This window comes from Myotis nattereri (assembly GCF_964212035.1).
Source record: "Myotis nattereri genome assembly, chromosome: 3".
Lineage (NCBI taxonomy): Eukaryota > Metazoa > Chordata > Mammalia > Chiroptera > Vespertilionidae > Myotis > Myotis nattereri.
This window is the reverse complement of record NC_138077.1, coordinates 82,166,685-82,192,694: the sequence shown is the minus strand read 5'-3', so window position 1 is coordinate 82,192,694 and position 26,010 is coordinate 82,166,685. Positions and strand designations below refer to the sequence as shown.

The following is a 26,010-nucleotide window of genomic DNA, read 5'->3' as shown; positions in this document are numbered from 1 at the left end:
TAGTATATTATAAGCATAATCTCATAAAAAGGATTCTTTGGTATTTCACATATAACACATATGGCAGTGTTTGACATCTAGTAGAACTTCGGTTAGTATTTTTCAATAAATAATATTATACTGAGGTTTGAAAGACTCAGATGAGTGTAAAAGATTACTGATAAAACTTTAAGAAAAGGCTGGAAGAGTTAAAGGATTTAAGTATGGAAAAATAGTGAGAAGGAACATTGAGGGAACATGCTCACCTACTCCTTGGGACCAACTTGGTTTATGCAGAGTCTTAGTGACAAATAAGAGATTGTGTAGGTCTTTTTATCAGCTTTTCAGAAGACACTTGTGCTTAATAAAGTTAGTCTCAATAAAAATCTAGTCACCATTTCTTATGTCCTTTTTCTCTTCCAAATAATGCTTTTATCCCATGAAATTGGCAAGGCTCTAATAGAAACCTTTCTCCTGCCTCCAGTTTCCCTTTCTCTTCCTCTTCTTCCAAACTTTCTTTTCACCCTAAATTTTTGGTGAACCTGTGAGAAACAGATACTTAGGGATTGTCAAAGGTAATGAATGGTAGTTTTATCTACATACCAAGCATAGTATGAAGACTGAAGGACTGAGTACATGAATATACATGTATTGTTATAACTTATACTTATGGTTAATATTCCTTTTTAATTATTTGAAAATGGTGAAGTAATTATTAAGATGTAATCAAAACCTTCACATAATTTAAAATGTTTGTTTATTATATATTTTCAATCCCCAAATTTAGAAAAATAGAATTGCCATATTAGATTCTAGACTATCTTCACTCCTAAAGACTCCTTTCTTACTGGACTTAATCAGATGTTATTAACCATAGGTTCTTTATGGTTTCCATCAGAAGAAAGAGCTCAAACTAATATAAAAGACCAATAAGTGTTTATTGATGAAGTTTTCAAGTTAGCGCTATTAATTCACTGTCCTATACATGTACATTTGTTTTTAATTGCTTTTCTCTAGGGCCACCTTCAGCTCCTAGGAATGTGGTTTTTAACATCAATGAAACAGCCCTTATTTTGGAATGGAGCCCACCAAGTGACACAGGAGGGAGAAAAGATCTCACATACAGTGTAATCTGTAAGAAATGTGGCTTAGACACCAGCCAGTGTGAGGACTGTGGTGGAGGACTCCGCTTCATCCCAAGACATACTGGCCTGATCAACAATTCCGTGATAGTTCTTGACTTTGTGTCTCACGTGAATTATACCTTTGAAATAGAAGCCATGAATGGAGTTTCTGAGTTGAGTTTTTCTCCCAAGCCATTCACAGCCATTACAGTGACCACAGATCAAGACGGTAAGTGCCACTGCTCTTCTCTCAAAACAGACCCATAATTCCCTTCTGATGCATAACAGTCTTGGTGGACCCATATTTACTAAAGTGCAATTGTATTCTCTATATATTACAGAGGCGATTTTCTGGTTGTTGTTTCTTGTTGTTTCCTAAGGTGCAGAAAGATATTTTTGATGTTTCTTCTTAGTAGTATGTTAATTAGATTCATAAATGTATAAACAACAGTGCTTCTCTCTGTTGTTTATACATTTATGTTGTTTATATAATCCTATATAATCCAATATATCTTAATGTGTCAGTTCATATCACTAATGAATGTTAGACATAAAAAATATTAAATGAATAGAAGTTGTGTAGCCCCAGTTATGCTGCCATCCCTTTTTTATATCAAATAAAGCAAATAGTAAGAATTTATGTTAATTGTAATTTATACCTATATAGTGAAAAGATTTTAGTCAACATACTTAACCATGATCTACTCTGAAAATAAATAGAAAACAATCCAGAATATGTCCAAATGCTGCTATTTAGGTGCAGTTTATAAAAAGTAGTTAAACTATATATTTTTTAAAAAATCCAGTTACTTTCAGTTAAATGTTCTCTTTATAACGCTATAGATTTTTACCACAATGAAGTTAGGTGCAAATGCTCCTTTATATAAGTGTCTATTCTCTTTAATTCTTCCATAATAATAATATATTGCAGAGTAATAAAGGAAAAGCTTCAGAGATTTTAAAAATTCCCTTTGAAAAGCATTCATAAATTATGTGGATACACAAATGATTCTCTTATGGAAGAAAACATTGTTGCATATGAATATACATATGAAACAAATTTATAAAGATAAAACTATGTTCATACACTGTATTTATTCTTCTAGGTCTGTTATAACAGATGCCATAGACTAGGGGCTTGAACAATAGAAATTTATTTTCTCACGGTTCTGGAAACTAGAAGTCTGAGATCAAGGTGTCAGCAGGGTTGAACTCATTCTGAAGCCTGTCTCCTTGGCTTGTGGATAGCCATTTTCTCCCTGTGTCTTCACATGGTCTTTTCTCTGTGTGTGTCTGTATCCTAGTCTCTTCTTCTTATAAGGTTATTGTTGTATTGGATAAAAGCCTACAATGTGATTTTATTTTACCTTCATTACCTCTTTAAAAACCCTGTCTCCAAATATGTTCACATTCTGAGGCACCAAGGTTAGGACTGAAACTTGAATTTTGGGAGGATGCAGTTGAGACCATAACATGTACTTAAAGCAACATATATTGATATTTTAAATAAAAGTATATTGAAAGTGTTTGAATACAACTAAGCAATTAAAAGACTATTGATACAAGCTCTTGGATTAACTTTAAGGGCACAGTGGTGAGTATAAAAGCCAATCTCAAAAGTTGGCATACTGTAGGATTCACTTGTATAGCATTCTTGAAATAACACAATTGGAGAATTTATTAGTGCCTGGGGACTAGTGATTAGTAGAGAGATGTGAATCTATAATTATTGGGGGAAGGGGTTTAAAAAGCATTGCTAAACCTATAAAATGTGCAGGAAGAAATTTTAATATTCTACTAAAATGTATTTGAAATGATTGACTATTTTATTCAAAATATTATCTATAAGTTCACATTGCTGATGTCTTCAGAAATGCATTGAATAAATAAAGCAAAGACAGATAGTATCACACAATCACCATCTTTGTCTTTACTATGCAATTTTCCCCTTTATTTAACAAATAGCTCTACATCATAGAAGTTGCTTTACAGTTGTTCAAAATGGAATTCTTATTTCTTCTTTCCCATAATATCAACAAAATCTTGTCAAATGTACCTTCAGGATAAAACAGATTAGGATCTTCTGTTCCTCTCTGCTTTAGCAGATTATTTCTAAGGCTCTTTTGCTGCTACCTAATAAAAAAAATACATCCCAGCATAACTATTCTTAACTATAGTGTATAAATAATTGTGTTAGTATAAAAACAATATATCTACAAATAAAATGTGTATGTTAATATGCATCATAATTTCATACAAACATATAGCAGCCTTTCATTCTGGGATTAGAAGAAAGTTTACTTAATGTACTTTTCCACTTAGCAAAAGATAGAATATAAATTATCACTTCAAAAATTAGGGAATTCATTAAAAGTGTATTGCTGTAAGAACAGAAGGTATATTAAGCATGGAATAAGTTATAATATCTATATATTGAGACTATACACTTTAAAAGAATAATATTGTTAAGCAATCTTCCCTAATAAATTTATCTTAAAGAATGTTAAGGAGCGATTATTCCTAATGTAATTTGACTATTTTAAGGTATGATTAGTAATAAAAAGGATCAACATATTTTTAAATTTTATTTGGAAAATGTATAAAAGTCCAAAATTGAACTAAAATATTGCCACGCATAATTAAATATTATGACAAGCCTTACATGCATGAGTGACAATCTCCATGTCATAATTTTTTAGAGAAACCAAGAAGCCCCTATCTCTTTGTGTCTGAAGTTCTGACATTAGAGACTCACATCTTGAAAAAATGCAAATGCTCCAGGCAATGATAACATTATGAAACAATTCATCTGTGGATGTATCAGTTGTTCTTTTTATATCAAAAGAGGCCAGATCCTAGTTGGGTAAAAGAGGAGCTTATAGAAACTGGAATGTTCAAGAACCAAACTTCAACTGTTGTCATAGTATACCAGCCTTGAAGAGATAATATTTTTATAGCTACAGGTACAGGAAGGTTTTTCTGATTATTTCACTTGGTTATCTTTGGAAATTTTCTTTGAAGTGCATGAGAGGCATTTTTTCAAAGTTATTTGATAACACATTACAATTTTATTAGACTGGAGGGACCACAGTAAATGATTTGTTTCATTATCTATAGGTTACATATTATTGTTTTTATACTAAAAAGCAATATGTGCTATTCATACACCTTTAATTTGTTCAACAGATGAACAATGGTGAGTGAGTCCTTATAAACCTTAACCTCTGGTGGGGAGGCAGATAATACATAAGTAACTTGACAATTATGTAATTAGTACTGTGGTTAAGTCCTACGAAGGAGAGAAGCTCAGGATATTTGAATAGCACATATTCTCCAGGTCCGGAGGATAAGGGCTGCTCTTTCTGAGGAAACAACATTTAAATTAAGTTCTGTGCTAAGAGATGACTAGAAGGTGACTAGGAAAAATGAGGCTGGAAGAAGGGAAAGAATTTTAAGTAGAAGGAACCAAGGAAAGGTTGAGCAGTTGGGGGATGAAGCATTGACAACTAATGTATCAAGAGCATGTAAGTAGTTCGTCTATTGCAGAGGTACAGAAGGATTTGAGGAAGGAACTAGAGATTTAAATCAAACTTTGGAGAAATTAATGGGTGTCTGCAAATTAGCCAAGACAAGTTAGAGAGAGTCAGCATTTATCAGAAAATCCTGGTATATTATCAGGGCCACAAGTAAGGAAAAGAAAATCGGCATCATAATAATATTGTTCATGAGATGACCCTCATATGAGTAAGGAAATAAAATATTATAGACCAAAATATGTAGACAGTTGTGTGAATTATGCTTTCACTGCTCAATATATGCAGTGCGAAGGATGAGGATAAAGAGGAAGTTTACCCTGAATTGCCTCTTCATCCATGTAATCATTTCTCATATTTAAGAAATATTAAGGAAACTACATTAAACAACCTTGACTTAATTGTTTATTATCTGTTTACAATAAAACAAATGTAAAAAAACGTTTGCCAAATCACTTAGAACCACTTAGGTGTAGTTGTGTGAAACATTCCTTGATTATTCTGATTCTAGTTGGATAAATAAGATTTTAGATTTAAGACTGTGACTCTCATAATTAGAAATCTTTGCAATAAACCTTAATTAACTGACTCCTATAACCCCTAAGAGCTATATTTGTAACCTTCTATTTTCTTAGTTTATTTAAATAGTCTTTCAAGGTGTTTCATTTAGAGATCAAAACAAGAAAGCAACAAATAGAAAATACTGGATTTTAATCTTCAGTTCATGATAGGAAAACTCAGGAGTGTAGTTCAATAAAAGGGGTTATTCTGGCCAGAGACAGTAGGGAAACGTTAATCATGGAGAGTCACCCTGAGACAAATTTTGTCTGTAGATATTCTGACATGTGCAAAAACCTTTAGGGGCCATGTTCAGAGTAAGAGACATGCTGAATTACATACCAATTCTGCTGATGTTTGCTAAAGGGTCTTTAAAGTAATCATTGTCTGAAGCAGATTGTCCAATTCATTGGCTTCTTAAAATATGCACTCAGCACTCCAATCTGTGCCATTGGGTGATTATTCTGTATAGGTCTTGCCTTAGGCTCACGTTTTGATTGCACATTTCACATATTTGCTCATGAATTAATTGAACTGACACTGAAATAGATGAAAATCAAAAAAGTATTCATATATTTATAAATGTAATATGTATATTTAATTTACAGTTCACTGCCTTTAGGTAATACAGTCTATTTCAAATGCCAACGTTTTGTACATTGCTGGAGTAGGTAACTAGGGACACAGTAAACATACATGCATCTTTATATATGTATTTTAATATATTTTATTTCTGGATATTTCTCACAGTCTGCATTGTGTTTTCAAAATTTTGACAGCAAATATTTTGTTTTCTAAAATCTGTGCCTCTATTCAAAGTAAAAAAAAAAATGTATAAAAGTTTTAAATGCTCACCAAAATACACTGAATATAAGCCAGTGGCATGATAAGTTGAAGAAGGAAATAACCATAATTTAAAGTAGCAGATATGCTGTACTATTTGTATTTTTTATATCCCTTAAACATAAGAAAATTGCATGTTTAAAAACTACAGACAACCTACATTGAAGAGAAAAATTTTCCTGTCTCCTCAGGAAAAGTTGTTACTCTTCTGAAAGGTGCACTGAATATTTTATTTATGGACGATAATTGAAACGTCAGTCTAGTTAATCATAACTAAATAACTTTATGTTCCATCCAAATATTAAATTGTAATAGAGTCTGGATGACTGTAAACTTTGTTTTTACTCCTGAGAAACATTAAATTACTTCAAATCTGCTGTCATTTTGTGGCATGCATCTTTTGAATAAATGAATGATATAGAAAAGTCCCTTAGACCTTAACAATTAATTCTCTTAGGTTTAAGTACAGAATTTGAACTGCTCCAATTGGTCAAGTACATAAATCGAACTACTCCCAGTCAGTTATGTACAATAGTGCTCATGGTTCTCTCCCTCACTGGACCATAATCGTATTTTATAATAGTTTGCTTTCCTAACCAATATGTAAGTTTCTTGATAGCAAGAATGATGTATTATTTGACTAAGAATATCCTCAGCCTACATTGTCTATAACTTAATATATCTCTGTCAATTGCATGAGCAGAAATTGGAGATGGTTTGAGTTCATCTTTTATTTGTTAATTTATTAACTCATTCAAAAATATTTATTGAATTTTGCTATCTGTCTGGAATTTTTTATGTGCTAGGTTATAGCAAAAAAAAGGAGAAAAACAGATATATATGGTTAGCAGTGTCTGTCTTCATGGACATTATATTTTAATGTTGAATAATGATATGTCCCATGTAGAAAAATTAAGCAAAAAATAAAAGATTTGGAAGTAATGAGAAAATGGGCAATTTTACAGGAGAACGAAAATCACCTTTCTTGATAATATAATAATACTAGAGGCCCAGTGCACGAATTTTTGCACCAGTGGGGGGTCCTTTGGCCTGGCTGGCGATCAGGGCCTTCTCACCCAGTCCTGATTGCAGCCGGCTGGCTAGAGGGAGGGACCATGGGAGGTTGGTGTTGGAGTGCACTGACCACCAGGGACAGCTCCTGCATTGGGTGTCAGCCCCATGGTGGTCAGTGCACATCATAGTGTCCAGTTGACTGGTCGTTCGGTTAACCTTTCATAACGGTCGCTTAGGCTTTTATATATAGAGATATAGATAATACAGTGGGACCTTGACTTACGAGTGTCCCGACTAACAGGTTTTTTGAGATACCAGCTGTCTCTCGGCCGATTTTTTGCATTGAGTTGACAGAGTAATTTGAGTTAATGAGCTCAGTCTCGGAATGAATTAAACTCGTAAGTCAAGGCCCCACTGTACTTGAACAGATCATAAATAAAAGAGAAAACTCTGTAAATATATAAAAGAAGACTACTCCAGGCAGTGGGAATAAAAAAAGGGAAAAGCTTGCCCTAGCTGGTTTAGCTCACTGGATAGAGTGTCGGCCTGTGGACTGAAGGGTCCGGTTTCAATTCCAGCCAAAAACACCTGCCCAGGTTGCAGGCTCGCGCCCCAGTAGGAGGCGTGCAGGAGGCAGTCTTTCAATGATTCTCATCATTGAAGTTTCTGTCTCTCTCTCTCCTGCTCTCTTCCTCTCTGAAATCAATAAAAAAATATTTTTTTTTAAAAAAAAGGAAAAGCTTTCAATTTAACTAGAAATTTGTCTAGAAAGTAACAAGAAAATATTACTGCATATATATTCTTTAGCATGTACTAAGTTTCATGTTCACTAAATCCTCGGGTGCTATACTTACAGAATTTGCAACAAAAGGTTTTAATAAAAACACTAAACTTCTTTAATAGCAAGCATGTCTTTTCTTATTGATCATATATTATTATGAAATTTGTTTAATCCAAAACCTGATTTTAAGCTATTGGCCTTTAGTCATCAGCTGTTTCTCTGAGGAATTCTCATTTGCACATTTTGCAGGAAAGGTAACTATTTTCTTTAGTATAAAATAATAAGATCTTATTGTACAATGCTTCTACTACTACATAAACAATCTTAATGAAAAATAGTAAGATGATTTATTAAATATCTGAAATTCTGTAAAGTCTGGTTAGCAGTGAAAATAAGTGTAAATGTTCATATTTTATATAATCTATATCACATGATATAAGGCTCTACTTTATAGTTAGATGAATATCTAGGAAATTTGTTTGCCTATTTTCATTGTTGTTTTTGTTGAAAATGGAAGCCAATTTAATTTCATTAACTACTTCTGCCTATAAAAGAAATCAATTGATTTGGGTAGCTGATTCATATGTTGTTACTATTAAACACTAGGGTTTTTAAAAATTATTTTCTAAAAGCCTCTTTTACTTTAAAGAAAAATTAGTAAGAGTTGAAAACACAATGTGTAAGACTAAAACAAAAAGATTTTTAATGTTGACAGATTATTCAGGTAATTGTTAAAATATGAAATGTCTTCAAACTTTGAAAAAACTGCAGTTCATGAAGATTGAGACTAATTGCTGACCTTTTCATCAGACAAATTCCATATAGCATCTTTAGATTAAATTGCTTTTTCTTCTCCCATATATTCCTCAGCACTTTTCTATTTGGTTTGGACTCTTTAAAGTCATTTCCAGCTACATAATTTCTGATGTCCAGTGAAAAATGAAACTGCAAAAACCTTTGTTCAAAAAGAAGGAAAAAAAGACCATGAAATGTACTAATATAAAGTTTTCTCCTTCTGAAATTTCTCTCTGAATTTGTCATTATGCCATATATATATATATATATATATATATATATATATATATATATATATATTTTATTGATTTTTTACAGAGAGGAAGGGAGAGAGATAGAGAGTTAGAAACATCGATGAGAGAGAAACATCGATCAGCTGCCTCCTGCACATCTCCCACTGGGGATGTGCCCGCAACCCAGGTACATGCCCTTGACCGAATCGAACCTGGGACCTTTCAGTCCACAGGCCGACGCTCTATCCACTGAGCCAAACCGGTTTTGGCCATTATGCTTTTTAATTGCCATTTAATGTCCTTCTAAGTGAAGAAAAACTGAATTTCAAATTATTAGCATAAACTTTACCATTCATCTTTATATTGTTTTAATGATACTTGTAAATGTAAGCGTATTTAACTCATACTCAGAATCATGGAAATCACAGGATTTATTTTCTGTAGTCCTACCCCCACCCCATCCCCAGTCCCCAAGGGTATCTCAAGAAAACCAGAATAGATAAATGTAAGCCAGACCCAGAAAGGGTAGAAAGAGGAAGAAAGGTTGTCCCCCCAGGCACTAAGCCAACTGGAGAGCACTCTCTCTGCACCCTCATACTTGTAAGGAGAATGAAGATACTCCCAGGTCTCCAGGGCCTTCCAAACCCACAGTGGAAGGGAGAACCCCAAGGGTCTTTAAACCTCCTAACCACAAATGTTGGCTACTTGCATGTGGTGGGAGAGAAGCTCGCCACTCCTAAAGTGTGGCCTCTGCAGCCCTGGCCAGTATTTCTCATTGGTTAGAGCATCAGACTGCACCCCTAAGGGTCAATTCCCGATCAAGGGCATGTGCCTGGGTTGTGGGTTCGCTCCCGCACCTGTGGGAGGCAACCAATCAATGTGTCTCTCTCACATTGATGTTTCTCTCTTTTTTTTCCCCTCCCTTCACCTCCCTTTCACTCTCTCTGAAAAGTAATGGAAAAAACATGAGCTTAAAGATAAAATCATTAAGAACTTCAATATGGCAGTAGCTGAGCATTAATTCCTAAGCAGGGTCAGGAAGCTGTGCAGTTGTGAAGTCACACACTCATCAAGCCGGCTATGAAAACATTTTACAAAATAGTAATGTCATTGTTTTTCCCATTTATTTCTATGTCTTAACAAACAAATACAGTCTGTGACCATTGATGTGCCAACTATTGTGCTGTATGCCATGTAGTGAAAATAAAATGCATGGGTGAGTGTTTGAGACGTGGTGCTTACTATGGAGCAGCCAACAGTCATTCCTTCTCGAAGATTTAGAAGTGAGAGCTTGCCTAATTAAAGAAGACTAACTTAGGTATTGTTACTGGAGAAACTAGTGGGCCACATTTCCCCAACAGTGGGTGTGAGACGGCTTTTGTGATATCTTCAGAAAATGAATTTTCTAAGATTCACATGGGAGAATGAATAGTTTTTATTGGCATGGAGTTACATTCTTCAGGTTGTCAAGTTTCATGCCCCATCACCCGGTCCTGAAAAAGATGCACCTGGGGACTCAGCAAAGCCAGAAGTAGGGCCAGTGTCCAAAGTGTCGGTTCCATGTTGCAGCCAGGTGTGGCTCAGTATTTAGGCTAATTACAGTCCATCAGCCCATTGTGTGGGTCCCACTTGGCCGGTGAGCCACATGAGAGAATGCAGGATCCCAAGAGAGCCAGAGGATAAAAATCAAGAGCCAAGAGGCATGCTCCTTTGTTCAGAAGTTTAAATATTCATATTTCATGCCTTTGTAGTGGCCACACCTATTCTGGCCAATTACCTGTTCCCAAGTGTGATTGACAGAAAAGCACCTTCCCACATCTCTCAGACCTTCCTGGGTATGCCTCTAAACTGCCTTTGTCCAGTCCCTTCTCCCATTGATCAGTGGAGAATAGACCTGGAGAATGCTAAATGCAGCTTTCTGACAAAGCTGTATAAATGGCCTGCCTATGTTATCTAGTCTTTCCTTTACTCCTTTCCTGTTAAATAATAATCAGATTCTTACAACAATATATGATATGATTCAATATACATTTTCAAGAACTGAATGCCTGATATATTACTGAGTACACAAGTCCTAAAAATACATATAAAGTAGTGATTAAATATTGATATGATAGGCAATGAATGTTAATATTTATCTAGTTTTATAAAAGAGACCCTAGTTGTCTGACCACACATTTATCCTTTAAGGCAGTGAGCAAAATTTTTAGTAATAAAGATTAAAAAACAAAAATTGAACTATAGTTTCCTAATTTGCCTAGTACTATCCTAATTATTTTGATATTATAAGAGATCTCTGCATAGATTTCATAGCTATTGATACCTTTGTGCTCTGCTAAGTTATCAGTAGCTATGTCCTCCCTTTCCTTATCTCTACCAGGCTCTCACTCCAACCCAGGTTTTCACCTTAATATTGTCTGTGAGCATGCATATATGCATATGAAATCTTTGGTTAATCTCTTCCTGCCCTCTCCGCCCTCCTTCTTTCTGAGATTCATCAGTGTGTTCCATACCTCCATGTCTCTGGACCTATTTGGTTCACCAGTTTATTTTGTAATCATATTCTATATTTCTTAAGTAATCTTTTATAAAGCATGTAAATAACATCAAAAATGATAAATATATCTATATGAATATAAATTCCCTTTCATTTTGTCTTTAAAAACTTATTTTAGCCTAGTGGTGTGGTTCAGTGGTTAAGCATCAACTTATGAACTGGGAAGTCACAGTTGGATTCCTGGTCAGGGAACATGCCCAGGTTGCAGACTCAATCCCAAGTAGGGGGCATGCAGGAGACAGCTGATACTGATTCTCTCATTATTGATGTTTCTTTCTCTCTCTTCCTTTCCTTTCCTCTCTGAAATCAAGAAAAAATATTTTTTTTTTAAAAATGTATTTTACTTTTCTGCTGAATCACTAAATGTCTAAGATATGTGCTACATTTTATTTTAAATTAAAACCCTGGTGCACGAATAATTACATGGGTAAGGTCTGGCCGGCCCACCCCGATTAGGGCCAGTTGGGCTGGGCTGGCCAGGGGTAGGGGTTGTGGGCAGTTGGAGGGCTGGCCCCATCCCCAATCAGGGTGGGGGGCAATTGGGAGAGAGGCCGGCAGGAGAGAGGGGCCATGGGTGGTTGGCTAGCCAGCCCTGTCCCCTGGTCGAAATCTTGGTTGAACTCCTGGTCAAGGGGACAATTTGCATATTAGCCTTCTATTATATAGGATACTCACGTAAATGGATTCCCTCAATTTTTTACTTTTTATATAAATAGTGTATGATTGACTATATTCTATGTATGAATTTAGATTATATTTGCATAAGTTTATTTGAAAGTTATGTCCTATCACATAATTTTAAAATTTAAAACTTTGTATTCCTTTTCATAAAGATAAATGTGTTAGGCAATTGTAGATATGACTTACACATTCAGATTTCTAGAAATAGGGAATAAGTTCCTACAAATGTTTATTGCACTACACAGTTTTGAGTATTTCAAATGTTAAAAAGCCCTAGCAGGTTTTGCTAAATGGTTGGAGCATTGGCCTGCAGACTGAAGGGTCCCAAATTTGATTCTGTTCAAGGGCACATACATAGGTTGCAGGATCCTCCCTGACAGAGGCCACCATCAGGGCACATGCATGAGGCAACCAATCAATGTATTTCTCTCACATTGACATTTCTCTCTGTCATTCCCTCTCTTTAAAATTCAATGGAAAAATATCCTTGATGAGGATAAATTAATGAATGAATGAATTAATTAAAATGTTCAACTGCTGTTTTTATTTTTTTCATTCAAATGTGTCTTAGTTTTTATTAATTCTTTATTGTTTAAAGAATTACATATAGTATTACATATGTCTCCTTTTTTCCTCATTGCCCTATCCCCAGCCACCCCCAACATCCCAGCTCATGCTCTCACCGCCCCTAACCAATGTCTGTGTCCATTGGGTATGCTTATATGCATGCATACAAGTCCTTTGGGTGATCTCTTACCACCTCCCCCTGCCTTCCCTCTGAGGTATGACAGTCTTTTCGATGCATCTATGTCTCTGGCTCTATTTTTGCTCATCAGTTTATGTTGTTCATTAAATTCCACAAATGAGTGAGATCATATGATATTTATGTTTCTCTGACTGGCTTATTTCATCTAGTATAATGCTCTCCATATCCATCCATGCTGTTGCAAATGCTAAGAGTTCTTTCTTTTTCACAGCAGCATAGAATTTTGTATCTTGCTACATTGCCGAATTCATTTATTAAATCTAGTAGTTTTTTGATGGAGTCTTTATGGTTTTCTATGTATAGTGTCATGTCATCTGTGAATAATGACAGTTATACTTCTTTTCTAATTTGGATGCTTTTTATTTCTTCTTCTTGTCTGATCAGTATGGCTAGAACTGCCAGTACTATCTCGAACAGGTATGGTGAAAGTGGGCATCCCTGTCTTGTTCCTGTTCTTAGGGGAAATGGTTTTAGTTTTTGCCCATTAAGTATGATGTTGGCTGTAGGTTTGTCATATAAGGCTTTTATTATTTTGAAGTATGACCCCTCTATTCCCACTTTGCTGAGGGTTTTTATCAAGAAAGAATGTTGGATTTTTTAAATGGTTTTCTGCATCAATTGATATGATTATGTGATTTTTATCTCTCAATTTGCTTTTGTGATGTATCACATTTATTGATTTGTGGATATTGTACCACCCTTGCTTACCAGAATAAATCCAACTTGGTTATGGTATACAATATCTCTAATGTAATGCTGGATCCAGTTTGCTGGAATTTTCTTGAGGATTTGTGCACCTATGTTTATCAGAGATATTGGCCTTTAATTCTCCTTTATTGTAGTGTCTTTATCTGGTTTTGGGATTAGGGTAATGCTGGCTTCATAGAAAGAACATGGAAGTGTTCCTTCCTCTTGAATGTTTTGGAATCATCTGAGGAGGATAGGTTTTAGTTCTTCATTGAATCTTTGGTAAGTCTCCCCTGTGAAGCAGTCTGTTCCAGGGCTTTGTTTGCTGGACGTTTTTTGATGACTGCTTCAATTTCCTCCATAGTTATCAGCCTATTCAAACTTCTTTATTCTTCCCGATTGAGTTTTGGAAGGTCGTATTTTTCTGGAAATATGTCCATTTCTTCCAGGTTGACCTGATTTTTTAATAGCGTTGTTGATAGTATTTTTTTATAATTCTTTGTATTTCTGTGGGGTCTGTTGTTATTTCGTCTCTTTCATTTATGATATTGTTTATTTGGGTCCTTCTCTTTGCTTCTTGGTGAGTCTGGCTAGAGCAGTGGTTCTCAACCTTCTGGCCCTTTAAATACAGTTCCTCATGTTGTGACCCAACCATAAAATTATTTTCATTGCTACTTCATAACTGTAATGTTGCTACTGTTATGAATCGTAATGTAAATATCTGATATGCAGGATGGTCTTAGGCAACCCCTGTGAAAGGGTCGTTCGACCGCCAAAGGGGTCATGACCAACAGGTTGAGAACCGCTGGGCTAGAGCTTCATCAATCTTGTTTATCCTTCCAAAGAACCAACTCTTGGTTTCATTAACCTTTTGTATTGTTTTCAGTTTTGTTTTGTTTTTTGTTTGTCTCTATATCATATCTGCTTTGATCTTGCATATTTACTTCCTTCTGTTCGCTCTGGGCTTTTCTTGCTGCTCTCTTCCTAATTCTTTAAGTTGTAGTGTTAGATCATTTGTTACATGTTATTCTTGTTTTTTGAAGTAGGCTTGTAGTGCTAGGAACTTCCCTCTCAGGACTGCTTTCACTGTGTCCCATAGATTTTGGATTGTCATTTGTTTCCAGGATGTTTTTAATTTCTCCTTTGATCTCTTTGGTAACCTAATCATTGTTTAATAGCATGCTATTTAGCCACCAAGAGTTTCAATTTTTGTGATTATTTTTATTGCAGTTGATTTCTAATATTATGCCATTGTGATCTGAGAAGATTATTGATATAATTTCAGTCTTCTTGAATTTGAAGAGACTTTGCCTGTGTCCCAATATGTGGTCTCTCTTTGAATATGTCCCCTGTGCACTTGAGAAGAATGTATATTCTGTAACTTTGTGGTGAAATGTTCTGAAGATGTTGATTAAGTTCATCTGATCTAGTTAGTCATGTAGGATTGCTGTCTCTTTGCTGGCTTTTTTGTCTAGAGGATTTTTCCAGTGATGTTAATGGGCTGGTAAATTTCCCTTATGATTGTGTTGCTGTCAATCTCTCCTGTGACATATTCCAAAAGTTTTTTTATGTATTTTGGTGCTCCTACATTGGGTGCATGTATATTTACCAGAGTTATATTTTCTTGTTGTATGGATCCCTTTATTATTATGACTAGTGGCCCAGTGCATGAATTCGTGCACCTTGAAAGGAACTGTGGGTCGAGAGTCTGTAATGGGCACAGGGGCACATCTCAGCCCACCCTCTGTGCCCTCATCGGGCACCTCCCACCACAGGCCCTGTCCCCTGTCTGCTGGAAGCCCCACTCCCACCCCTGTATTCACATGTGCTGATGGCACAGAGCGATTGGGGCCGGTGCCAGCAGTGAGTGTGAGCGAGGCTGGCACTGTCAGTATGTGCGAGCAGTGGCTTCTGCCCCGATCACCCCTCAGGAGCAGGGCAAGGTGAAGAAGCCCTCAAGGGAAAATGGGGCTGGCAGCCACTGCTCGCACCCACTGATGGTGCTGAGCAATCTGAACAGGTGCCAGGCGCCAGCAGCAAGTGTGGCAGTGGCTCTAGCACTGGCTGTGGGTGTGAGTGGTGGCTTTGGCACTGGCAGCAGGTGCAAGTGGGGCCAGCACTGGCAGCAGGTGCAAGTGCCTTGTGGGACCACAGCATGTGGGAGCAAAGAATTTTCAGTAACCACCTGAGGCTCGCCCCAATGACAGTGACCAGCACCACGCATTGGTCTGGTGCTTCCACTGACCTGCTCCACCATCCCACCGCAGCCAACATCCACCATGTTCCATGCTCTGCCACCTGCTGCTGACACTCACTATGTTCTGCACATGCTTCCTGGTGGTCAGGGCATGTTATAGCAACCAGTTGTTCGGTTGTTTGGTTGTTCGGTTGTTCGGTTGTTACGCCATTCAGTCTATTTGCATTTTAGGGTTGGATATAAATAGAAATGGCCGTCCTTATCTCTTATTATAGCCTTCACTTTGGTGTCTATTTTGTCAGATACAAGTATTGCTACCCCAGCTTTTTTTTTCATTTTCATTTGCCTGAAAAATATTTTTCCATCCCTTCACTTTCAGTCTATCTGTCCCTTGTTCTGAGGTGGGTCTCTTGTAGACACCATATGTATGGGTCATTCAGCCACTCTATGTCTTTTGATTGGAGGATTTTGTCCATTTATGTTTAAGGTTATTATTGATAGGTACTTGTTTGTAGCCATTTTTATTCTTTATGCCTCTGTTCCTTATTCCCTTTCTATTACTTCTTTTTACAACAGGTTCTTTAGCATTTCTTGCATTGCTGACTTGGTAGTGATAAACTCCCTCAGCCTCTTTTTGGGTGCGAAGCTCCTGATTTCCCCTTCAATTTTGAATGATATCCTTGCTGTATAGAGTATTTTTTGATTCAGTCCTTTGCTTTGCATCACTTTGCATGCTTCATTCCATTCCCTTCTGCCCTGATGTGTTTCTGTTGAGAAATCATTTGATAATCTAATTGGAAATCCTTTGTAGGTAATTTTCTGTCTCTTTCTTAGAGCCTTTAAGATTCTCTCTTTGTTGTTAACCTTTGCCATTGTAATTATGATGTGTCTTGGTGTGGGTCTTTTTGGGTTTATCTTGTTTGGGACTATCTGTGCTTGTGTGACTTTTTCTTCACCAAATCAGGGAAGAAGTTTTCTGTCATTACTTTTCAAATAGGTTTTCTAATCCTTCTCTTCTTGTCCTTCTGGCACCCCTATTATATGTATGTTACTTTTTTTTCATGTTGTCCCAAAGTTCCCTTAGACTCTCCTCTTGCTTCCTAATTTTTTTTGTTTAATTCTATTCAGATTGGGTGTGCTTTTTACTGAACTATCCTCTAATTCACTAATTCGGTCATATGCTATTTTTAGTGTACTGTTGAAACCTTCCATTGTGTTTTTTGTAGCTATATCACTTTTTATATCATCTCAATTCTTACATAAGTTGTTGATTTTCTCATCCATCTAGTTTATGAACTGTATGACCCTAACTCTGAATTCTTTTTCTGACATATTGTATTTCTCTGTTTCATATAGTTCCTTTTCTAGCAGTTCCTCCTTTTCTTTCCTTTGGGGGTTTTGCCTTGTCTCCTAATTTTTGCTGTCTCTTTCTGGCCCTGGGCTCTGTGCTTGAGTCCAAGGGGTTGAAGGCCCAGCAGTCCAATGGTCCTGGACTCACTAGCCCTGGGGGCTGGATCTGCCATGAGTTTCACACCTTTTTTGTCTCTGCTCTGTGTTGTGCCCCCTTCTCCCACAGTTCTGGTCCCTCTGTTACCCATTTTTCGGGGTTGGTGGGGGTGGGTGCATAGTTCCTCTGGTGTACGACTCTCTGTGAGGGCCCAGAGCCCTCTGACATGCAATTCACTGTGCGGCCCCAGCTCCTAAGGCAGGATGGTGCCCTACGTCCCTCTGGCAGTGCACTTGCAGTGTGGTCCTGTGACCTGTGGCCTGGCACACCAGATCACAGCAGTAACTCTGACCTGTGCTGGGGGTAGGGTGCATGTTGGGTGATAGCTCTGTCTGTTTTGGGTGCAGAGTGTGCATAGAACAAAGGTTCTGTCTGCGCCAGGGTCGTAGCACACACTGGGTTTCAGCTCTGTCTGTGCCCGGGGCAGGGTGCACACCAGCCAAAGGCTGTCTCTTTGCTAGTGGCAGAGCACCCACTGGCCCAAGGATCTGTCTCTGCCAGGGGTGTAGCACACACTGGACTGCGCCTCTGTCTGTGCCAGGGGCTGGTTGTGCACCAGCCAGAGGGTTTGTCTGTGCTGGTTGCAGGGGCACTCTGTCTGTGCTAGGGGTGGGGCACTCTCCAGCCAAGGGCTCTGTCTGGGTGGAGGGTGTAACACGCACCCAGCTACAGTTCTGTATTGGAATCAGGGATGAAATGGGAAGTGTGGTGCCCGTGGATTGCACTCACAGCATGGGGACCTGAAGCATAGGATCCTGGGACACTAGGTGTGGGCTCTGGCTAGGTGGCACATCTCAGGAGGTCTGTCTTGTGTGCACTCACTGCAGACGTCTGGGACCCATGTCGTGGTACCGTGCTGCTCACTGCCAGAGTATGGTGGTGGTTCCATGTGGGTTATGGCTGGCAAGTGGCTCCCTGCACAGGCCCATGGGTGCTGTCTGAGGTCAGTCTGGATGTTTGTGTGGCAGCACCCCTGGCCTCCCTTGCTCCCCTCTACAAGATGGCGCAGGTTCCTCGCCAAAGCTGAGCCAGCCTGTGGTAGCAGGGTCTTCCCATCTAGGAGAGCCTGGTCTGTTAGTCCCTGGGACTCCTGAGATATCTATATCTATCCCTCACTCACCCACACACATACCACATGCCCCTCTCAATACTTTACTCTGTCACACTTCTCACTCCCTGCAGTCCTGTTGGCCACCATATTGGATATCCTCAACTGCTGTTTTTATTTAGCTGTTTTACAAAATGTGAGATACTTGTATTAAAGCAGAACAATTAAACACTTTTAAATACTACTTATTTATATACTTAAACTATAACTGACATGCAAATTTACTTAAAGTGTTAGTTCAACCATTTGCATGGTATTAACTGAACTGCTGCCAGCTTATGTTAGTTTTACATGTATAAGGTATTAATTTTCAGATGCCTAAAAGAAGGTAGACTTTACAAATCATCAGGCAAGATTATAAATAAATGTTATTTTTATCCCATTTCAAAAATCTCTGTGAAAGATTTTCAATACTCTTGTATCTTTTAAATGACCCTTTTAGGATTGCCTTCCATATATTTCACCTATAATATTCCTTCTGCCTGTGGAAATGTTAGACTATTTAAGAAGAAACTAGAAAAAATAAATTGTGCTTTCTATTTAATAAAACTACTTATTTCTATTTAATAAAGTGGTTTATAAGGATGGTCTCTTGTAAATATTGTGCACAAAATTTATTGATACTTTAAAAATAAATGTTAGATACTGTTAACCTATGGGAAACTAATTGATTTCTTTTTTAGAAATAAAATTTAAAAAATAAATTGTTAATATAACATGTATTTTATTCTAATTTTCTCAATGAAAAAGAATCTACAATGATAGATGAAATACAAATAGTAACCAAATTGCATTAGTATTTTGATAGATCTTTTCTTAGGATACATCCTTGATATATCCTCTTTCTTTATTCATGTAGAATTAACGTTTTAATGACATTTCAAGGCAAAAATCCTCATTCATGTGCTATGATCTAAAACTAAATATTAGCTAAATTGCCCTCTACGCATGTTTCTTTTTTGTGTTTTTTATTTTTCTAATTAATTTCAATTTCATTCTCTACTTCCACAGATTTTCCTATTTCCCTTCTGGTAGCTCAAAGTCAGAGGAGGAAATGAAGTCATATACCTGTGACTTTTAAAGTCAAGGTGTCAAAGCTCCATAGGCAGAATATGGGGAAAATTATCCTTTACTTGACATAAATTTGGCCAATAAGGATTGATTTGGGAGGAAAACAATATTTTAGAGTCAGAGGGGGCTAAAATTATTGTTTTCTATTTATTAGATAGCTAAGAAGAATAAATATGTTTAAGATTTAAAACAGCTAAGCAAAAATTCAGATTCTACACTGTCTAAAGTTAACGCATAAACATGGCAAACAGATGGTATCGCTATACTAGATTTTGCATAAGAAGCCCTTTATTTTCAAATTCTTGCTATTTAAGAAATTGTATTTCTCATGATTTCATTTCTTCACTGAAGTTTTGCTTAACTTTATGTGGAAAAGTTTTCTTAGAGAGTATGACAGGAGGTTTTTATAATACTTTCTAGAAATTCAGTGCATTTTGTTTGTATATTTAAAATGTCATCTGTTGCTAGGATAATGAAGGTGTTACATAAATGCAAATGTAATGCTGTTTCATTTGGATAAGACATTTAAAAAATGGATTCTCATCCAAGAATATCCCCTTACAATATAAAAAGTATATTTTATCAAACTCAAAGATAAAAACAGCTTCTGGGGATAAGGACACATATGTAATAACTTAATCAATAAAGAAATTTTTAAAAAATCAGCTTCTAATCAAAAGAACAGAAGAGATAGCCTCAAAAAAAGTTCTTAATATGCAAAGAGATTTAACATAGAATAAAAGTACATCTAATATCAATGGGAAATGTATACATTATTGAATAAAATTTGTTGAGGAAAATTTTTTAAAAACTACGGGCCCAATGCACAAATTCGTGCACCTTGAAAGGAACTGTGGGCTGTGAGGCTGCGGTGGGCACAGGGGCAGGTCTCGGCCCATCCTCCGAGCTTCCGCCCGGCCCCTCCTGCCGCGACCCCCGGTCCTCTGTGTGCTGGCAGCCCCGCTCCTGCTCGCTGACAGCGCGGAGCAAATGGGGCCAGTGCCAGCAGCGGGTGTGAGTGGTGGCTGCTGCCCCAATTGCCCCTCAGGAGCAGGGGGAGGTAGAGAAGCCCTTAGGGGCGACTGGGGCCGGCAGCCGCTGCTTGCTCTCGCTGACGGTGCTGAGTGATTGGGACCAGTGCTGGGCACCGCCAGTGGGTGCAAGCGTGGAGCATGGGAACAAAGAATTTTCAGTAACACCAGAGGCTCACCCCAATGACAGCAACCAGTGCCCCGCCTTGGTCTGGCACACCCACTCACCTGCTCCACCATTCTGCATTTCAATTATATGTTTATTTATTTCTATTGGATTTTTTTACTGAATTTATTGGGGTGACATTGGTTAATAAAATTATATAGGTTTCAAGTATACAATTCTACAGTATATCATCTGTATATTGTGTTGTGTGTTTACCACCCCAAGTAAGGTTTCCTTCCATTTGTTGGATCTTTGATAAATGTTTATATCCCAAGGCCAAATAGCCAAACATATCACCTTTCAAATAAAATCTATGTATTAAATATTTACTAAATAAATTTGTGAATTAAGTGCATGGATATACATACCTCCGTACACACATATCCACAAACACACACACACACGTATATGCACACGTCTACCATATTTAAAGTGAATCTTTTAAAAAGCTTTGAAGGCATGATACTTTTGTCCCTTAGTAGTAAAGTGCTTACTAAGAACAGCAACAGTGAGCATTCTATTTATAGACACATCATCCTGGAATAGATATACAGAAGGCATAGTGTTCAGTTGTGTAAACCTTAGCAGGATTGCCCTGAAAATATACAGGAGAGATTATTGTCCATTTGGTTTTATGGATCTCTAGGGCCCAAATTTCATATTTCAGTCTGCTATTTACCATCTGTATAGCCATGAATTTATAGCTCATGATGCCATTCTTTCTTTTTTTTCTCTCTTGAAATATCCAGTAGTTTAATTATATAGAGAGACAGAAAACAGCTGGTTAGAATCTGATCCACTCTGAGTTCTGGTCCCTAAACTGCTACTATCCAGCTATGTAAATTCAGGCAAGTAATTTAATCTTTCTTCTCGATCTCAAATTCTTCATTTGCAAAGTGAGTAGATTACATTGGATAACACGATGAGCATTCTAATATTAAATAATCACTTTGACCTGAGCACTCTGTGCACACAGTCTTTTCATATTTAAAAACAGTTTTCTTTAGAAATACAAAGACTTGCTGTTATAAAAATAAGAAAATAATAGTTTAGAGATATGAAATACTCTTTTGACACTTTCATTATCAATGTCACCCCACTAAATTCAATAAAAAAGATATCTCCCCTAACATGTATTGTAACTTTCCATGCATACAGAAACTACTTTAGGCGATACAGTAATATTTTTTTGAGTTTTAAAATGAATTTATTATAGAATATTATTAGGAAGGCAACGACATTTGATCTGTAATTAGAAAAAAGTCTGTTTCTTCATGCTGTAGAATAAATGTAATGTAAGAGGCTACAGAGTTACAAGCATCTTGCTACGGGATTCTCTGATAGTATAGCACAGTGTAGTCATTTCTGCAATGCTAGAATAAATAAAGTCTCTTATTTTTGAAAGTTTGCCTTAGTGACCTCCAGTTGTGCAATTGTTTTTAGAAGGTAAAGTAGAAGTATCTCAGTAATATTTTCTCCCATATTCAAGTCCACACCTTTTTTATTTTCAGTAAAATGTATTATATTAACAAAATGTATTATATTAAAAATCTGATTATATAAAATAGAAACAATGTTTATTGTTTGCACAAAATGATAAGACTGCCCCTTCCTCTTTTTTTTCACACCCAGCTTTCTGTCACTTTCAAACTTCTCTCTCTCACTCTCTACTCTCTATTGTTTATCACTTATTTTGATTTTATGTTTATTTCCCCAGATTGTTCCTAAGTCACTTTCTTCAAAATGATTTGAGTTTGTTATTTATTCCATCATCTAATTTCGTTCTGTAATAAATGCCAAATATAATTTGGTCTTTCAAGAATAGAATTTAAACCCCATGAGGTCTGGACTTTTTCACTGTATTGTATTGGTTAGTTTACTCTATCTCCATAGCCTTGAAGAAGCTTCTCAGTAAATATTTGTCTAAAAAATGCATGAGCAAACATTTATTAAGCCATAGTGTATGATCAGTACTCTATTTCATCACATAGTACAGTTAAGAAAGGAAGAAGCTAGTGTGACATCCTCAAAGCCGTTACTTACCCTAATTGGAAAGACAAGGTTAGCAGGCTTAAAATGGCTAGCAAGGAATAAGAGGAAGCATATTTCTAAGCTAAGGGCTTGTAACTGAGCTGGAATACTTCCTTGAGGAGCTTGACCATAAAGGAAGGATGGCATTTGTATTGGTCATACATATTGAGCATTGAGATTCTGAAGCCATGTAAAAGGAACACATTTTCACCATCTGTTTATGGCAGAGTTGTAAAAAAAAAAAAAAGAAACAAAAAAAACCCAACCAAACAAACAAACAAAAAGCCTAATTCTTCATGTATGTATCTGAAAAAATCTTCACTAAATTAAGATTTACACCACAAAGGCAGACTTTGGTAAGAAATTTACAGAATATACTCATTTAATTTAGAAGATAATTTTGCATGCAATAGTATGGATTAGGTTTTAGTAGTAATATTACGCTTCCTCAAATGTGAGCAATGCTGGATAGAGTTTTGAATGTGAAAGATGAAATTTGTCAGAGAGAGCAGCTTACTATTGGAGGGAGGTTTCTTTTAAGGAAGCAGGCTTAGCAAAAATAATTTCCATCTGGTAGCACATTTACACAACACTGTTACAAGATGCATAGTTTTGGTAGTGATTTACAAATAGCCGTTACAGTGGCACACTTGTCTTCCCACAGCAACATCTCTGAGCACTAAGCACTTTTTGGTCAAGCCTCTAGGATTTAACTGCAGGGTGTACAGTTTTAAAACCATTTTTCATTGATCTGAGCTGTTGAGTTCTTAACTGTAGCTTATTTTCACTTTGATTTTGAAATCCATAAATGCCAGTCACAGTATTTAGGAACTAAAATCATTGGCACAGGAATTTAAATGAAGAGTGATAAATCAGGCTGCCAATGGCTACTGCCTCAGCCAGATGCAAACACCACAACCACAGTTTTTAATAGCCTTGTGTGCCTAATTTCAAATTAAGTGTGACAAATTAAGCAGGAAGTTAATTACTGTCTTGAAACAAATAGTCTGATGTTGATTGGAAATGGCATCATAAAGCTGTGTTTTACCTTAACAGAATATTCCAAGGAAATACTAGAAAATAAAGAGCTACAAATAATGATTAGTTCAGGTAAAAAAAAAAAAAAAGGAGGAGGAGGAGGAGGGGGAGGAGGAGGAGGAGGAGGGGAAGGGGGAGGAGGAGGAGGAGGCGGAGGAGGGGGAGGAGGAGGAGGAGGAGGAGGAGGAGGAGGAGGAGGAGGAGGAGGAGGTTGTTGGGGGGTGCATTATGAATCTGGTTAGATGAGTCCAGGTATATCAAAACGGGTCTTTCTCTGAGAATAGCTTTACTATTCTAAAGGCAGGAAGTGAATTCACAGATGCATCAGAATCTTGGTACCTACATAGTGGATGCAAAAGGGGGAGACTCAGATACATTTACCTCTGTCACTGCTGACTAGAATTAGAACACCTGTCTACTCTTCTCATAGCAGAAGTGCTAAAAGGAGCTTAAAGTGAACATGACCTTAAAAACTCAAAGATGTTATAAATCACACAATTTTCTACTAGTCCTTCATTTATTTTTCTGCACCTGCACTTCATGGTCCTTATTGTCTTTAGAGATTTATTGGACAGCAGCTTCTTTTTTAAATGACTTCCCACTTGACTTAATGATTTCTCATAGTGTTTGAGGAAGTCTCAAGAGCAGATCTGTTCTTTGCAGTTTGAGTGAATTTTAGAGTGAGATAATTCCATGTTCCTGTAATGTGATGTGGTTACCAATGGCTTCCTTTGTCAGACACTGTTCTTAGCACTTATAATAAATCATAAAATAAACTAGCACAATAGGTATTATTATAAGTGTTTTCCAGAAGAGGATACTGACACACTGAGAGAGTAAGCAAAAAGTCAGTATCACCAGTGAAGATGGGACAAACCAGAATTTGTCACCAGGCAGTCTGGGACCATTAGGACACACTGCCTTTTGAAACCTGGGCCTGGAGAGAGCAACAGAAGTTATAAAACTAGTTATGTGGTCCCAAATCATCCCCACTGGTCTTTTTGCTTCTCTACCTACCTATTGAAAATTGGAAACATATCTTTTATTGGAAGATAAAGATTAGACACAAAGATTAAGATACCAATTTAGCAGACTCTATAGAAAATATGATGAGCCACCACCAGTAAATTTATAGACTCCAGAGTGGCTTTTGAGCTATCCTTGAAGTTCATGAGCTTTGCTAGCCTCTCACTACAATATCTTGTCTAAAAGAAAAAGACTACAAATCAAAGGAACATTCTGAAACTCAAAATTATCCTTTTCCTCTTAAAAATTAAATGTTCATATTTCTTTCAAGATTTTTTATCTTAAACTTGAAACAAGTATTTTTCAATTTGTTAATATCCATATTGCACATTTGATAAATTTCAGAGAAAAAAGAAAAGTATGTTTTTCAGAGAAATGGTTCAAATTGTTTCATTTTTTAAACATATGTTTTTATTAATTTCAGAGTGAGGAAGGGAGAGGGTGAGAAAGATAGAAATATTGATCAGAGAGAAATATGAATTAGCTGCTTCCTGCATGCCCCCCACTAGGGATTGAGCCTAAAACCTGGGCATGTGCCCTGACCAAGAATTGAATCAGAAACCTCCTGTTGCATGAATGACACTTAACCAACTGAGCCACATCAGCCTAGTAGAAATGGTTCAAATTTAAAATGCATATAGTCTCTAATGCACCTCTACACATACATGAATTTTGTCAGTTCCAAAAGAAACATTTAATGAAACTCCACCCACTGCACCTAGCCATGCTAGTCTTTTGGCTGTTGTCCTAATACCCAGGCACATACATTCCTGCCTTATGGACTCTCCTTTTGTTACTTCCTCCAGAACTTTGTTGAAATTCCACTTTGTCACAAAAAAACTTCCATGGCCACTTTATTTAAAATTGTAATTTTTCATATCCACCACTCTTGATTCCATTCTCTGCCTTCCTTTTGTTATAACACTTATCACCATTTCCCATTTTACCCAAATGTTTTCTTTCTCCCATCAACTTTAATATGAACTCCATGTAGGCTAAAACTGTTCACATATTTATTTGCTATATTCCCAAGGAACCTGGCTCATACAAGGTTCCCAGAACGTGTTTATTGAGTGGATAAATGGATGAAAGCTGAAAGTTACCATTTTATGTTAATGTATTAACCACTTTCTAACTAGCCTAAGTCTATAATAATAAAAGGTGGTCTAATTTCATTTTTTTTACATGTATCTGTTGAATTTTCCAAACACCATTTATTCAAGAGACTGTCTAGACTCCATTGTATGCCCTTGCCTCCTTTGTCAAATATTAATTGAGCATAAT

The 26,010-nt window shown here is 36.8% G+C and overlaps 1 protein-coding gene across 3 annotated transcripts in view; it reads left to right on the top strand.

Moving 5' to 3' along the window:
- EPHA6 (EPH receptor A6) overlaps positions 1-26,010 on the top strand; it is a 934,835-nt gene that overhangs the window by 430,020 nt on the left and 478,805 nt on the right. For 2 of the 3 annotated variants that reach the window (XM_081086735.1, XM_081086736.1), the window contains exon 5: positions 997-1,332. The exons of the other annotated variant lie outside the window; for it this stretch is intronic. In XM_081086735.1, the coding sequence (XP_080942861.1) occupies positions 997-1,332 (336 nt within the window). The remainder of the gene's footprint in view (positions 1-996; positions 1,333-26,010) is intronic. 3 annotated transcript variants of the gene reach the window in all.